The sequence below is a fragment of the Giraffa tippelskirchi genome, chromosome 12, assembly GCF_054371585.1.
Source record: "Giraffa tippelskirchi isolate mGirTip1 chromosome 12, T2T-mGirTip1v1.2.pri, whole genome shotgun sequence".
NCBI lineage: Eukaryota > Metazoa > Chordata > Mammalia > Artiodactyla > Giraffidae > Giraffa > Giraffa tippelskirchi.
Window position 1 is genome coordinate 42,580,745 of NC_137286.1, and position 17,098 is coordinate 42,597,842.

The following is a 17,098-nucleotide window of genomic DNA, read 5'->3' on the forward strand; positions in this document are numbered from 1 at the left end:
CAGATGCTTCTAGATAATGAAATCCCCAAAGTCAGGGCCACCAGAGGAGACGAGAGTGCAGTGGGTTCCTTGGATGATCTGAGAATACAGCAAGTTCAAGGACAACGAAAGGGCTGTGACTTTTAGTGTCACAGAGAGAAGGATGTCCCTGCCCCTCTTACCACTCCTGCTTCCTCCTTGATCTCCTTCAAAGTCAGGGCGAGAAATATATTTTCGACAACACGCTCCCAGGTGCTGGCTCGTGGCAGAGAGAGAGGGAGGGAGCACATAAAGTGGCTGGGCTGCAGAAATGCCAGCACACCAGCTCCACCCTGGGGTCTAACCCACCAGCCGGAATAGATGCCCATTTTTATTTGCTTGTTACACTAAGTCCGATACACATGAACCTTCAAGTTGGGAACTTTCCAAGATGTGAATGTCCGCATTTCCAATCAAAGCTGTCACAAGTTACTTCTCGTGTCTGGCATATGTTGTCACGTGCATGCGTTCTCTACAAGTGGCTGTGCTTGTGTGTACTTTACCGTACAGTCCTGTACAGAGGACAGTAGTGCAGTGTCTTTATTTCAAGCCCAGGATGTCCAGAAGCAAGTGTAAAAGCAGCAGTATATAGCCGATTAGTTAGTTGGTTAGCTAGGCTAACTTTGTTGGGCTTACGAACAGATTAGACTTACAAATGCACTCTCAGAATGGAACTCGTTCGTATGCATAGGGACTTAATGGTGTTTTTGACTGAAGCCTGAGCTTCTCACTTTGAAGCTGCACAGGGAGTAAGGCCCTGAAGGACATCCCTCCAGTGACTGGCAGGGCAGGGTGGGATGTGGGCAGACCTTCCAGGATCAGAGAAGGATTAAGGTGGAGAGCACTCTTGAAGAGCATCCCAGGCCTGGGAGCTCCAGGAGCCTGCCCTGCTGAGGACCTATGGCTCTTTCCAACCCAGCTGATGGACCACCCCATTGACTGTAGTTGGCTCGGAAACCTAGTGGGCATAAACTCACCATCCAACGATATCCAGAGTGGGTGCATGCCATGGTGATCAAGAGCTCAGACTCTGGACCTAGATGGAGGTCAGATCTCAGCACTGCTGCTTAAATGCTTGGAACCCCTATTTCTGTCTCCATCACATCGGGGGAAATAATAGTACCTCAGGCTTCCCAGGGGGCTCAGCAGTAAAGAGTCCGCCTGCCAATGTGGGAGACGCAGGTTCGACCCCTGGGTTGGGAAGATCCCCTGGAGGAGGAAATGGCAACCCATTCCAGTATTCTTGCCTGGGAAATCCATAGAGGAACCTGGTGGGCTACAGTCCACGGGGTCACAAAGAGTCAGACACGACCGAGCTACTGAACAACAACAATGACAAATGGTATCTCATTAAAGGGTTCCTCTGAGAATTAAAACTGCTTGTAGGCACTTAGAATGTTTTCCTGGCACATGGTAAATATTGAAAACTGAGGGTTAGTCTTCTATCCCTCTAGCTGACCAGAACTGTGGTATTCATTGTGGGACTGTGGGTACCAGAATAAAATGTGTCCAGCAGTTCTGTTCACTTGAGTAGCCCTTTGCAGCAGGGACTTGGGGAGATAAAAGCTAGAGTCAGAGAAGAGCCTCCAGAGAATCTTCCTTTCGTTAAAACAAGAGGGGACCAAATATTGTCAGAACCCGGTCCACATTATTGCCCAGAAGGGAGTGAAATTTCTTTTAGAACACGATTTCCCGACCTGTTGCATGTTGCCGATGCAGTACTGACTGACCAACTACCTTCCTTGAAATTCTTGTGGTTGGGTCTCTTTTTTTACTCCCTAATGGTGTGGAACAGAGCTTGAATAATAAATATTCAATAGGGACACTCCCTTCTCTCTGTTAAAATAATCTTTGTTTCAGTGCCTTAACAAGGAAGAGACTGTGTTTTCCCTACCTCTGCTCTCACATTACGTGAAGCCAGGCCTCAGGAGTGAGAGAAAATAAACACAGGCTCCCTGGCCAGGGCAGGAGGAGGCAGCCTCCTCACTGGATGGCCCGGGGCTGGGGCTTCAGCTGCCAGGAGCTCACGTGCACAGATTCTCAGTGGGCTCAGGTGCCAAGTACCATGCACGAGAAAGCTTGTACACGGAGGTGGTGGTGGGAGGTCCCAGGGGAAAGGGGAGTGGGTGTTCAGCAAAGATCGGCACTGGGTGGGACCCCTCCTTTCTTCGGGGGAGATCTGGGTAGAGGTGCAGCTTATCCTCTGGCGCCGGTGCTCAGGCTCCTTGCACACGTCTGTGCCAAGCATGTCCAGTTTGAAGAGATCCCACTGAGCACATGTCACCTCTTCTGCCTTCACTTCCAGCGTCCCATCCGTGGTGACACTGCCCTGTCTTTTGTGCAGAGGGAAAGTTCACACACTGTCACGGAGCGAGCACAAACTCGATTCCTCTTTAACTGAAATTGCTCGTGAGTCTCCCTTCAGACCGATGGCGGAAACAACTTAATCTTTTTTCCATTTCTACTGTTGGCCAAAAGGAAAAAAAAAAATTAATCTTTTTTCCATTTCTTCTAATGGTGGAAAAAAACGTAATCTGGCCATTTCAAGGTAACTCGGTCTCTTCCAATAGAAAGCGCAGACTGTCCATTTATTGCTCGCTCAATTCAGGATTTAAACCTGGTCAGTTCAGCTGAAATTTCCTGCCAGGACTATTGGTTTTTCCTCCAAGGCTCTCTCCTACCTCCTTCTCTACCCTCAAGATGTTGCCTGGGTACAGGGGGTGTTTAGAGAACATCATGGTGATGGGTGGGGAAGCTTGTCAGGGTCTTAACTGCTTCCACAGAGGAGATGTATCACACCAGGTCTGGGTCCGGGTCAGGGGCCCAAGGCTTTGCCCTTGGGTTACTGGACCTCTGCAGCGGGAGCCTGTGCACCCACTCCCTGGCCATCTCTGGTCCAGATGCCCCCTCAGCACTTCCTCACTTCCTGCCTGGTCTTGAGGAGATGTGTTCACAGTGCATGGGCAGCCCAGGTGACCCCCTCAGGCACCCTCTCTGTTTAATTACATGTGAGGGTGCTCAGTGGCTTCACTTGTGTCCGACTCTTGGTGACCCTTATTGACTGTATCCCTTCAGGCTCCTCTATCCATGGGGATTCTCCAGGCAAGAATACTGGAGTGGGTTGCCATTCCCTCCTCTAGGGGATCTTCTGGACTCAGGGATTGAACCCGTGTCTCCTGCATTGCAGGCAGATTCTTTACCACTCAGCCACAGGGGAAGCCCCTGTTTCCACCACCCACCATTTCCACTGTGCTCAGCACCCCCAAGTCTAGAGCTCTTTGAAGCCTACCTTCTCCTACAGTTACAGTGGGAAGTGGGGCCAAGACCCCCACCCCAGGGTGGGATCAGGAAGCATCTCAGCCTTTTCAAACTGCCCTCTTCTTCCACCTCTTCCCTGCTTCCAGAAGTGCTCTTGTCTCTTCTCTGGTGGCAAGAAACAGTCCCTCTCTCCCCACGCTTGTAAGACAAATCTCTGTGCTCCAAGTTCTTCAGCCTCTGGTTCCTTGGAACCCAGAAGTCTCCTCACTCCAACTTCAAATCTCATGAAAACCTACCTGGCTCAGGCATGAAAGCCCGAAAGCCTCAGCATCCATGCCATCTCACAACCGAAATGGCATTAATTGGAATTTACCAGTTAAACATCGATCCATCATGTGTGGGTTCCACCCTCTCCCTAAAGTACAGGAGGCTATGGCTCCCTGGGCTGGGGGCCCCAGACGGCCAAGATGACCCAGCATGACGAAGGCATCGGATGATACTTCCCAATGTCATCTAGTGGGCCGAGCTCTGCTGGGGGTGGACCTACCTGGTGCCTTCACTGTTGCTGAGAACTGTGTTCGGTGGGTGGATGGGGGGGACAGTGCAGAGGCTGGGGAGAACCCAGCACTCACGCCTCACCGGAGTCAGGGAACCTCTCGCCCAGGGGCTCTCCACTCCCGGGTCTTGGGAGAGACGCCATGTTTGGGGTTGATTTGCTGATGGAGTGTGATGTGAGTGCTGGTTGAGTTCCAGCTCTTAGGAGACAGCAGTGAGAAGTGTGGCAGTGGTCCCTTACCTGGAATAAATGAAGTGAGATGGGAGGGACGTGTCTCTCTCCCGATTGGTTCAGAGCGTGTGTGCAGCGAGGGCACACATATGCATGCATAGGCGGAGGCTGGGATAAGTGCATGTCTGCCATCTAGTATTTATTTCAGTCATCAGAGGTAGCTTACAAAGTGAATGGGAGGAAAAATAGATTGGCCAAAAAGTTCATTCGAGTTTTCCCATGCGATGTTATGGAAAAACCAGAACTAACTTTTTGGCCAACCCAACATATGTGTATACACACACACACAGCCCTGTAGTCAGTGTGATAGCCTATGAAGTTTCTTGGCAAGACTTTGCAGCGGCATAGAGCATGTAGGAGGTGACATCAGGAGAGAAAGTCATGGGCGGAGCCTTGGTGTCTCTTTCTGGCTTTGCCATTAGCTCTGGGGCCAGGCAGTTGTGACCTCTCAGGGGCACGTACTGCCTCTTCTTCAAAAAGAAAGCTTGTGGAAGACCACCAAAGACCCTTCTAGCATGGACATTTTGTGTTCTAGGAAATGCCTCCCAAAACCATCATGGGGCTTGGCAGTTGACTCCCTCTGTGTCAAAAACTGGTGTAGTGGGAGAAATGACAAAAGAATACTGATCGTTTTAATAGACCTCCCTGGAATAGTTATTCACTAGTAGAAATGACTTTGACTCAGCAGCTTGACTTGCTACAGGGTTTCAGTGACCAGCTGCCACGGCCCCCCCACCCCACCCAGATCTGAGCTGTATTTCCAAAGGAAAATGGAAAGTCTGGCCTGGAAGCACACAATTCCCTAATGCTTTGAAATCAGTGAAGGTTGTTCTGTTCACATTCAAGATCATGAACCGGGCCCCCTATTTAAATCCTCCTGCTTCCTGGTGCGGAGAAGGCAATGGCACCCCACTCCAGTACTCTTGCCTGGAAAGTCCCATGGACGGAGGAGCCTGGTAGGCTCCAGTCCATGGGGTCGCTAAGAGTCTGACACGACTGAGCGACTTCACTTTCGCTTTTCACTTTCATTCATTGGAGAAGGAAATGGCAACCCACTCCAGTGTTCTTGCCTGGAGAATCCCAGGGACAGGGGAGCCTGGTGGGCTTCCGTCTATGGGGTCACACAGAGTCGGACACGACTGAGGTGACTTAGCAGCAGCTTCCTGGTGGCTCAGTGGTAAAGAATTCACTTGCCAATGCAAGAGAGACAGGATTGATCCCTGGTCCGGGAAGATCCCTTAGAGAAGGAAATGGCAACCTGCTCCAGTATTCTTGCCTGGGAAATCCTATAGACAGGAACCTGGCAGGCTATAGTTCATGGGGTTGCCAAGAGTCAGACATTACTGAGCGACTAAACAATCCCCAATTCCCATCATTACGACAAAAGGAATATACAAACTTGGGGTGGGACAGGGGTCTGTCATGGAAGGAGCCGTCTACATGGAAGCCGTCTACATGCTTCCTGGAAGCATCAGGAAGATTCTAGAGATAATGGGGCAGGGGGCCCAGATTTTAAAATGCTGACCTACCTGCAAGTCACAGCTGGGAAGGAGCATCCCACCTGAGGAGGAAGAACGGCCTCCCCTCCCCCGCCATCACTCCCCACCCTCCTTTCCCCACCAGCTCCTAGACACTCCCAGCCTCTTGTCAAAGGACTTGGAGGGAAAGAGGGCCATGAGGCTGGTGGTTCACAACCTCTCTTGGAATTTGGAAATACCTGAGAAATTTCGTAAACTCCAGTGTCTGGGTCCCATTGCCAGAGCTTCTGATTTAATTGGTCTGGGGTCAGCCCAGGCAGGGGGTATTTATCGTGCCTCCAGATTGAGAACCACTGCAGCAAGAAGGCAAGAGGGGACCATCTCAGTCCAACTGGGGAACTTCACTGACAGACGCTCCCTAAGCAAGGTGCAGGGGTGGGGCTTGGCTCTTACGCCCACGTGGGGCGGACAGTAAGCTCCGAAGGTTAGCAGTGGGGGTGGTACTGAGGGTGGCACTGAGGGAGGCCCGCCCCCAGAGAACAGGTGCTGCTTGCTGAATTTTCTGCCACTTCCTGGCCCCTCCCCTGGACAAAGTGGCTTCTCATTTGACCAGCCCCAAATTTATCTTCTCTCTTTACTTGGTTGGAAAAGACTTGTTGAGGAAGGAACACAGTCTCTAGCAGAACTTGTTTCAACTCTTACTTGAAGTCTGAATGGGGAGAGAAATAAGACCGTTTTGTAATAATAGAAACAGAAAATTGAAATGGAAAACGCAGGATGGCAGAGGAACTCTTGTTTCAGGGCACAGACTCTAGAGCACAGGCTCACTGGTTGTGGTACACAGGCTTAGTTGCTCTGCTACATGTGGGATCTTCTGGGACCAGGGATTCAACCCATGTCCCCTGCATTGGCAGGTGGATTCTTAACCACTCACTGCAAGGTGAAGTAGCACATGCTGATGTAGAAGCTGTAGTAAGTGCTGATGTAGAAGCTGCAGCAAGTTATCAGGAAGATCTAGCTAAGATAATTCATGAAGGTGGCTACACTAAAGAAGAGATCTTCAGTGTAAATGAAACAGCTTTCTATTGGAAGAAGGTGCTATCTAGGACTTTGATAGCTAGAGAAGAAAAGTCAGTGCCTGGCTTCAAAGTTTTAAAGGACAGAGTACCTCTCCTGTTAGGGGCTATTGCAGCAGGTGACTTTAAGTAGAAGCCAGTGCTTATTTACCATTCTGAAGATCTTAAGGCATTTAAGAATTATGCTAAATCTACTCTGCCTATGTGGGGCTTCCCTGATGCCTCAGTGATAAAGAATCTGCCTGCCAATGCAGGAGACACGAGTTTGATCCCTGGGTCAGGAAGATCCCCTGGAGAAGGAAATGGCGACCCACTTAAGTATTCTTGCCTGGAGAATTCCATGAACAGAGGAGCCTGGTGGGCTGCAGACCATGGAGTCGCAGAGTCGGACATGACTAAGCGACTGAACAACTACATAGCTACCACATATAGTGATCCATCTAATGAATCTGGGCAAAGTAAATGGAAACCTGGAAGGGATTCTGCTTGCCATTAAGAATGTTTGTAATTCATGGGAAGAGGTCAAAATATCAACATTATCAGAAGTGGCTTTCATTCCCCATGATGACTTTGTGCGGTTCAAGACTCCAGTGGAAGAAATAACTGCAGATGTAGTGGAAAGAGCGAGAGAATGAATAGAATTCAAAGTGGAGCCTGAAGATGTGACTGAACTGCTGCAACCTCATGATAAAACTTGAACAGATGAGGAGCTGCTTCTGATAGATGAGCAAAGAAAGAGGTTTCTTGAGATGGAATCTACTGATGATGCTGTGAAGACTGTTGAAATGACAACAAAGGATTTACAGTATTACATAAACCTAGTTGATGAAGCAACAGCAGGGTTTGAGAGGACTGACTCTAATTTTGAAAAAAGTTCTGCTGTGGGTAAAATGCTATCCAAAAGCATTGCCTGCTACAGAGAAATCGTTTGTGAAAGGAAGAGTCAATCCATGAGAAAGACTTCACTGTTGTCTTATTTTAAGAAGTTGCCACAGCCACCCAACCTTCAGCAACCACCACCCTGATAAGTCAGCAGCCATCAACATCAAGGCAAGACTCTCCACCAGCAGAAATGACTGACTCGTTGAAGGCTCAAATGATGGTTAACATTTTTCAGCAATAAAGTATTTTAAAATTAAGGTGTATACATTGTTTTTTAGACACAATGCTATTTACAGGATGGTGTAAACAGCTTTCATATGCATTGGGAAACCAAAAAATGTGTGTGACTTGCTTTATTGAGATGTTTGCTTTATTGCAATGGTCTGGAACTAAACCTGCAATATCTCCAAGGGATGCCTGTAGAAGAGTAACAGAGAGGAACTTGCTTTACTGAATGACTTTTACTTTTTGTTGTTGTTTAGTTGCTAAGTCATATCAGACTCTTTGTAATCCCATAGTCTGCAGCATGCCAGGCTCCCCTGTCCTCCATTATCTCCGGGAGTTTGTTCAAATTTATGTCCAGTGAGTCAGTGATGCTATCTAACCATCTCATCTTCTGCTGCCCCTTCTCCTTTTGCCTTCAATCTTTCCCAGCATCAGGGTCTTTTCCAATGAGTTGGATCTTCATATCAGGTGGCCAAAGTGTTGGAGATTCAGCTTTAGCATCAGTCCTTCCCATGAATATTCAGGGTTGATTTCCTTTTGGATTGACTGGTTTGATCTCCTTGCAGTCCAAGGGACATTTAGTTTAAAGCTACACTATTTAAAATGGTGTGGTACAGTTACTGAAATGCATCAGTAGGGGAAAGTAGAAAATGCTAAAATAGATCCAAGTGCACATGATAATTAAACATATGATAAAGACAAAAGTAGTATTGAAATCAGTGGAGAATAATGGATTATTACTATTTAATAAATTGTGTTCAGATAGCTGCTTAAACATTATTAAAAATAAATAATACCTTTATTTGCAAAAATCTAAATGAATTGAAGGAGAACATCTTCAAATTAAAAATTAATTTTAAAAAATTACTGGGATAAATTTAGTTGAACATTTATATATAGCTATGGAAGAGAAACTATGAATGAAAAGTTTCATCACTTTGCTTATGTGGTTTAAAATTTCTGCATGGATGCCAAAATAAAACAGAAACCCCTATCCCTGTCCCACCCCCAGTACACACTCCAAAAACAAAATGAAAGAAAAAATACAGATAATAAGCTGGAAATAGTATATATATCAAACATGACAGATACGAGGTTAATATTTATAGTATAAAAGTCTAATATATTAGGGACACCTAATACTTTTAAGACAAAGAAAATAGAAAAATGTACTGGTAGTGAATTTTAAAAGTCTTGGAAAAATTTATGTCTATGAAGAGCAAATTTCCTTCTAGAAGTTTACCTTCAGGAATTAAATGTACATTTTTGTAAACACATGTATATTACGATAATTTTCAAAGAGTTATCAATGAATGCCAAGAGGAAACAAATGGGAAAATGAAAAGGAAGGAATGTAGAAGGGAAGAGAGAGAGAAAGAGGAAGGAAGGAAGGAAGGAAAGGAAGACCTTTAAATATCCTATAATAGGATATCAGTTAAAGAAATTATGTTAGGGACTTCCCTGTGGTCCGGTGGTTAAGACTCTGAGCTCCCAATTCAGGGAGCAGGGGTTTGATCCTTGGTCAGGGAATTAACATCCCACGTGCCACACCACACAGCCAAAACAAAACAACAATAAAGAAATTATGTTGTCCTGATATAGTTGACAACTGTTCAGTAATTAAAAGTAACCTGGAAAATGTTCACAGTAATATAATAGGAATATTCTTTTATGAAAATAATTATATGTTAAATACATACACAAATATATTCATAAAGTTATCTGGAAGCTTCTATGCCATCACGTTAATTTAACACTGGTGACCTTTTCACTGGGGCTTCCCAGGTGGCACTAGTGGTAAAGAACCTGCCTGTCAATGCAGGAGTTGTAAGAGGTGAGGGTTCGATCCCTGTGTCCAGAAGATCCCCTGGAGGAGGGCATGGCAACCCACTCCAGTATCTTGCCTGGAGAATCCCATGGACCGAGGAACCTGGAGGGCTACAGTCCATGGGGTTGCACAGAGTCAGACAGGACTCAAATGACTTAGCACACACACATGCACCTCTTCATTAGCAGTCAGTTTTGCATGTATTTACTCTCTCTTTTTGTCCTTCTCTTTTTACCATGTTTAGTTTTGGTTTTGAAATGAAAAAATAATTACGTTAAAAATGTTGTCCTGAGAACTACTGGCTTGGTACAACAATCCCAAGGCTGCAGGCTGGTCTGTAAAGATTCTGCTCTTGTCTCTCTAGTCTCACACCCTGCCATGTTCCACCCCCTGGTTACCAGCTCTAGGAATATGGCCCTGACCATCCAGGCCTTTTCTGCTTCCTTCTTCTCTGAGTTATAGTTGATACACTACCTCGTCTTTGTTGTTTTGTTGTTGTTGTTGTTTTAGCCTTGGTTTCTTATCAACTTATTTTATTTTTTGGCCACACTATGCGGCATGCAGGGACCTTAGTTCCCTGATCAGGGATTGAACCCACGTCCCCTGCATTGGAAGCATGGAGTCTGAACCACTGGACCACCAGGGAAGTCCCTCATCTTTGTTCTTCAGATGTTTCTCATGTGTTGTCCACTCTCCAGAAAGAAACTATGAGCTTCCTGAGGGCAGGGGTTAGGCCTTGTAAAATTCTGTACCTCCCTTGGGCTGCGGGCAGAGCTGAACAGCTGCTTCAAGAACAGGGGCTGGGCCTGAATTTTCTGGCTAGGAGAACTGATGAGAAAAGCTATGGGCTCAGGAGGTCAGCTAGGGGAGGTGGGAGAGCTGAGGGGGGCAGAGGCCACAAGTACGGGGCCCACAGTGGGTGTTGAGCTAGCCTTGACCTGGGAAGGCAGGCAGGGGCCTGCTGTTCCTGGTCTCTGCAACTCTCCACCTTCACAACGTCCCTCGGATGCTCCGTCATGTTAACCATGTGCTTTTTGTCTCCACACGATGCGGACAGGTTCTAGTGTTCCCATGGACCAGCCCTGCTGTCGTGGTCTCTATGACTTTGAGCCTGAAAACCAAGGAGAACTAGGATTTAAAGAAGGGGACATCATTACATTAACCAATCAAATAGATGAAAACTGGTATGAAGGAATTCTGCATGGGGAATCTGGCTTCTTCCCCATTAACTATGTGGAAGTGATTGTGCCTTTACCTCAGTAAATGTGTTAACTCAGACTCTCTTGGACATAAGTTTCATAACCGAAATGAATTCACACCAGTGTTCTCAGTGTGGTTGTTCTGTGGCATTCTTGCTCCTTGACCAACTTAATGACTTTTGTATGTGTGGTTCTCTTTATAATGTATTTTGTATCAGTTTAATTTGTATAAATGATTTTCTTGTCTTGGCTCCATGGAAATACAGTTTTCTTCTTTTGCTGATTGTCCTAAAAGTCACTGGTTAAATAAATGTATGTGCTTCTTGTTGCTAAAAATGAACAGCACCCACTGCAGCTCTGTCAGGGACTGGCCCGTCTTCCTCAAGCTGTGATGGAAGACAGCACTTGAAGCTAAGAATTGCTAAATATTTTGTTTCCTGATATGACTGACGGCCTCTGGTCTTTCCCCTTCATGTGTTTTAGCTGACCTGTGAATCACCCAATAAACATGACACACTGTGTTGGCAAAAAGCCTTGGTCATTCTTAATGTTGAAGTGATTCCGAAGCGCAGTCGTACAGCTGCGAATTCCTCCTGTGACCACCCTGACCTGGGGTACAGGGTGGTGACTTGTTTGGCCTGTGGGATGGTAGCAGGCTGGATACCAACGGGGACTTGAAAAATACTCAAGTCTTTCCACCTGTACTCTGCCCCTGTGCATCTCCATCAGGAGAACGTGCCCAAGCTAGCTGACTACAGGGAGATGCGTGGGCCAGAAATGAGTAACTGTAGCCAACCTCCAGACCTGTGCACAAAGGTAAGGAAGCAGACACTAACCCACCACAATTCTAAATGTAAATAGCTACTAGATATTCTTTTGTTGTTGTTGTTTGCTTTCTTAATGTTTTTAAAATCTGGACCATTTTTAAAGTTCTTATTGAATTTGTTACTATTGCTTCCATTTTGTTTTGATTCTTTGGCTACAAGGCATGAGGGTTCTTAGCTCCCAGACCAGGAGTTGAATCTGCACTCCCCTCTACCGCGTAAAAGCAGCAGTGATGTAGCTTGCACTACTGTGCTTTTCAAGGTAGTGTACTGTAAGATTAAAAATGTTTACTTTTTGTGCTTGTGTTTATGTAATATTTGTGTGAAAGTATTATAAACCTATGACACTGCAGTACTATACAGCCTATTGTGTTAGTTGGGTGCCTAGGCTAACTTTGTTGGATTGATGAGCAAACTGGACTTACGGAAGCAGTCTTGGAATGTAACTCATCTGTATGTAGGGGACTTAGTGTAGAAAGTCTCTTATTTAGTATACAGTACTATAATTCTAAGCCCCTTTGTGCCTCCCATGGACCAATCTCTGATGAGGAGTGATGATGTGGAGCATCTTTTCATATGCTCATTGGGCATATGTGTAGCTTTTGTGAGTGCCTCTTCAAATCTTTTGACCATTTCCAATCATTTATTATTGACCTGTGAGAATTCTTCTACAGTCTATCTGTGTCTACATTTATATTAGTATGTTATTTTTAGGGTGCCTTAATGTCTTTTGGTCTCAGTCATAGAACCTCTGATAAGCTATGTTGGACAACTTCGTTGGGCATCATTTCAGGTGGGACACAGAATGTAGAGTAAACTTTAGTATTGGCTGGAGTGGGTTGATTAATGGCCTCCAAAAAGAAATGTCTGGGTCATAATCTCCAGTACCCGAAAATGAGAGTTCAGAAATAAAGTCTTTGCAGATGGAGTCAAGTTAAGGGTCTTAAAGTGAGATCATCCTGGATTTAGGGTGGGCCCTGAATCCAATGGGGCTTCCCCAATGGCTCAGTGAGTAAAGAATCCACCTGCAATGCACAAGTCACAAGAGATATGGGCTCAATCCCTGGGTCGGGAAGATCTCCTGGAAGAGGAAATGGCAACCCATTTGAGTATTCTTGCTTAGAAAAATCCCAGGGACAGAGGAGCCTGGTGGGCTGCAGTCCTTGGGGTCGCAGAGTCAGACATGACTGAGTAGCTGAGCACGTGCTCTGAACCCAGTGACTGGCGTCCAAAGGGAAAGGAGAGGGGGGTTTGTCACAGACACAGGGGAGCAGGCCACCAGGAGAGCACGTGAAGACAGAGGAAGATTGGAGTGGTGCTCCCAGAAGCCAAGGAAGAGCCGAGAAAGGATTCTTCTCAGAACCTTCAAGTGCTGCACGGACTTGCTGACACATTGACTTTGGACATCTGGCCTCCAGAAGAGTGAGATAATGAGTTTCCGTTGTTTTGAGTCACCTAGCCATAGTCATTTTTAGGACAGCCCTAGGAAACTGATGCAGTATTGTATTAGTCACTCAGTTGTGTCCAATTCTTTATGACCCCATGGACTATAGCCCGCCAGGCTCCTCTGTTCATGGGACTCTCCAGGCAAGAATACTAGAGTGGGCTGCCATGCCGTCCTGCATTGGTAGGTGGGTTCTTTACCACTAGTGCCACCTGGGAAGCCTATTCAATCCTTATGTACATATTAATAACTGTCCATGTGATGCCACAGGCATGGTAATATCCGAGCACCCATAACGGGAGGACACGAGGCTGTGTTGCTCTCAGCTGTCCCTGCCTCTGCCTCTTGACTCTCCCAGTGCATCTAGATGCAACTCAGAATATGACCGCTCTTCAAAGGCTCCTGTGACTCTTGAGAATCCAAGGATGGAAGGGTTACTGCTCCTCAGAACCTTCACCAGAAGGGTGACACACTTTGGTCACCTTAAACTGATCATTGTGAAAACCATGGTCTGTGGTTTGCATACACTCCAGGAGGCAGCCCAGGAGCATACCACACAGGGAGATGCCCCTACAGAGGGACCATCCCTGTGAGGTCGCAGGCCAGATGTAGTAAAAGAATCAGGTGATGTTGGGACTAACCCAGGCAGTCCTGTGGTTGGGAATCCAAGCTTCCTTCCATTGTAGGGGGCGTGGGTTTGATCCCTGGTTGGGGAACTAAGATCCTGCGTGCTATGTGACACAGTCAAAAATAAATAAAAAAATAAAAATAAATTAAAAAAGAAAAGAACGGGTGAGGTTGACTCTCCCACAAAATAACCATAGTCTCCTTAGCTTCCTGGCAGCATCATAAGATGACATTCACAGCACACAGCTCTCTTTCTCTGTCAGAAGGGCCACTGTCACCAGAGCAAAGGCTACTGGTGTATTGCATCAACCCTGTGAGTCACAGTTATGGGCGCAATTCCCTTCCTCAGCTTCCAGCATTCACAGAGACTTTGATATAGTATCCATTTAGTGGTTTCAGTGGGGAATGGGTAGTTTGAATACAACATTTGAGTTCAAATCATCTTTGATCGGAAGTCTCTACCTGATCTGACAGTTCATGTCAATATCAGGGTTTTTAAAAAATTTATTTATTTTTATTGAAGGATAATTGCTTTACCATATCACTTTGTTTTCTGCTGTACATCAGCATGAATTAGCCATAGGTATACCTAGGGTTTTTCTTTTTTAAAGAAAAAATTCTTTTCCATTTTTCTTATTTATGCTTTGCAGAACACTAGTCATTTTGTTTTCAATCTTCCTGACGCCATACATGAATTTAGGGATACTTGTTTCATGGAGTTTTTTGGTTTCTTTCTTGGTTTTTAAAAAACAATAATAAAAATACACTTCTCTGGCACACATTTAACAAAACAGCATTTAGCAATTTCATGGGAAAGGCTGAATAAGACCCACTCGTGCTTTGATGGTAAACCAGAGCCCCAGGCTAGGATTGAATGTCAAACTTTGCCTTGGAGGATTCAGGGGTGGGTGTGTCTTTCAGATTGAAGTTCACAATGAAAGAGCAAAAGGACAGAGCTGAGGAAACACCCTCTGGCCAGAGCCACTCAACCCTATGAGCAATGGTGAAGACGGACAGAAATCAAAAGTGCCTCACAATGATGGCTCCTTGGTTTTGTTTTTTTGTTTTTTTTTTGAGAAAAAGAAATGTGTGATATTTTCACTGTTTAGAAGAAATTATACATATACTGCATGCACACTGGAGAACATACAGAAATTCCTTTTCTGATGAATGTATGTATGGATAGATGGTGGATGAGCTAGGTAAGCTGGCTGTTTTCATCCACACTATCAACTTCCATGGCTTCAAGTATCAACCATATGCTGATGAGTCATGAAGCTAAATCTCCGGCCCAGGTTGTCATCCTGATTCTAGACCCAGAGGGATTTCCAGCTCAGAATGTTCCAAGTTAAGTCATCATCTCTCACTCTCTCTCTTTCCACCCAATACACTCCTCTTCCTCTTATACTCCCAATGTCCACAAATGACACTGCCATCACCCATGGCCCATGGCAGGAATCAGGGTATCAGCCTTGACTGTCTCTCTACACTTTTAAGTAATTCACCAAGTCTTAAAAATTCTCCAACAACTGTCTCAAATCTTTCTATTTTCTTCTGTTTTCACTACCACTTGTACTGGCTTAGGCCATCATGAGCTCTTGCTTGCATTATTAAAAATACAGCCAGACAAAACATTGTTTGACATAAATCATACCAATATCAGTCTCCAAGGCAACAGAAATAAAAACAAAAGTAAACAAATGGGACCTAATCAAACTTACAAGCTTTTGCACAGCAAAGAAAACCATAAACAGAAAGAAAAGACAATCTACAGACTAGAAGAAAATATTTACAAACGATGGGACCAACAAAGGCCTAATTTCCAAAATATACAAACAGCTCACACAACTCAACAACAAAAAAACAAACAATCCAATGGAAAAATGGGCAGAAGATCTAAATAGACATTTCTCTACAGAAGACACACAGATGGCTAACAGGCACATGAAAAGATGCTCAACATTGCTAATTATCAGAGAAATGCAAACCCAAACTACAATGAGGTACCACCTCACACCAGGCAGAATGACAGTTTGAAAGTGTTAGTCACTCAGTCATGTCCTACTCTTTGAGATCCCATGGACTATAGCCCACCAGGCTCCTCTGTTCATGGGATTTCCCAGGCAGGAATACTGGAGTGGGTAGCCATTTCCTTCTTCAGGGGATCTTCCTGACCCAGGGATCAAACCCTGTTCTCCTGCATTGTAGGCAGATTCTTTTCCATCTGAGCCACCTCTACAAATAACAAATGCTGGAGAGGGTGTGGGGAAAAAAAGAAACCCTCCTACATTGTTGGTGGGAATGTAAGCTGGTGCAACCACTACAGAAAACAGTATGGAGATTCCTCAAAAAAAAAAAAAAAAACAAAATTTAGTTCATAGCTGAAATATCACTTCTCCTAAGACATCTTTAAAAGCCCCATGACTGAATCAGTTGCCTTCCTATGCAAAGCTTTTCTAGCTCCTTGTGCTTACATCTCTGAAATCATTTATCACACTGTATCTCATCTGCTCCTCCAGGCAGGGCTGTATCATGCCACTGTATTCCCAGGACCTAGACATACCTGGCAAAAATTTAATATATATTGCAAAAAACATAAATATTGCATTTTGCTGCATTGAACTGAATTGTTCTTTAAGCCTAAAACTGACCAGATGTGAATGGTGGCATCTGAAGAAATTTAGTTCTTCATACCAACCCATAGAAGATTTTTGCCCAAGTCTCGGAGGAGCCTGGTAGGCTACAGTCCATGAGGTTGCTAGGAGTCGGACACAACTGAGCGACTTCACTTTCACTTTTCCCTTTCATGCACTGGAGAAGGAAATGGCAACCCACTCCAGTGTTCTTGCCTGGAGAATCCCAGGGATGGAGGAGCCTGGTGGGCTGCCGTCTATGGGGTCGCACAGAGTTGGACATGACTGAAGCGACTTAGCAGCAGCAGCAGCAGCAGCTTGGTAAAGAAGGGATAAAAATGCTTAATTGGCTATCTAAACTCTCCTGAAGTTAGTGTGTTTTGCAAAATGTAATACATAGAAATGTTTTTATTGAACTGATATTTGAAAAAAGACTTTTCAAATATTTCTTTGTGGTGTTTCCAACCCAAATATTGCCAAGCGGACAGAGTAAAGAACACGTAAGGAAGCAGACTAAACAGGCGGGTCTCATTCTGCAGTGCGGGGTGAGTGAGGTGCAGTGCAGCGCGGGAGAAAATGCTTTGGGGCACAACTCTTCTTGACAACTTGTAAGAAAACTGGTATCACATTTTTAAACAGTGAAGTGTACAGAGTACTTTGCACTCTGTTCCTTTTGCTCAAATGAATCAATTCTGGAATAAAAGCTTGGTCTCCTGGAATTGTCAGAGATAATGTGCTAGGTGTGAACTTTTATTACTGAAGGATCAATAACCTCAGATATGCAGATGACACCACCCTTATGGCAGAAAGTGAAGAAGA

The 17,098-nt window shown here is 45.2% G+C and overlaps 1 protein-coding gene across 50 annotated transcripts in view; it reads left to right on the forward strand.

The window, feature by feature from the left end:
• SH3GL3 (SH3 domain containing GRB2 like 3, endophilin A3) overlaps nucleotides 1-10,830 on the forward strand; it is a 105,725-nt gene extending 94,895 nt beyond the window's left edge. For 42 of the 50 annotated variants that reach the window (XR_014070430.1, XR_014070431.1, XR_014070429.1 and 39 more), the window contains one exon: nucleotides 10,610-10,830. Coding sequence is in view for 22 of the 50 variants with exons in the window: in XM_081546789.1 (XP_081402915.1) it covers nucleotides 10,610-10,815 (206 nt within the window). In the remaining 28 variants the exon portion in view is untranslated. Of the gene's footprint in view, nucleotides 1-10,116 lie in introns of all 50 variants that reach the window. The other 8 variants (XR_014070433.1, XR_014070432.1, XR_014070412.1 and 5 more) reach the window with 2 other exon arrangements.
• Nucleotides 10,831-17,098: the final 6,268 nt, after the last annotated feature.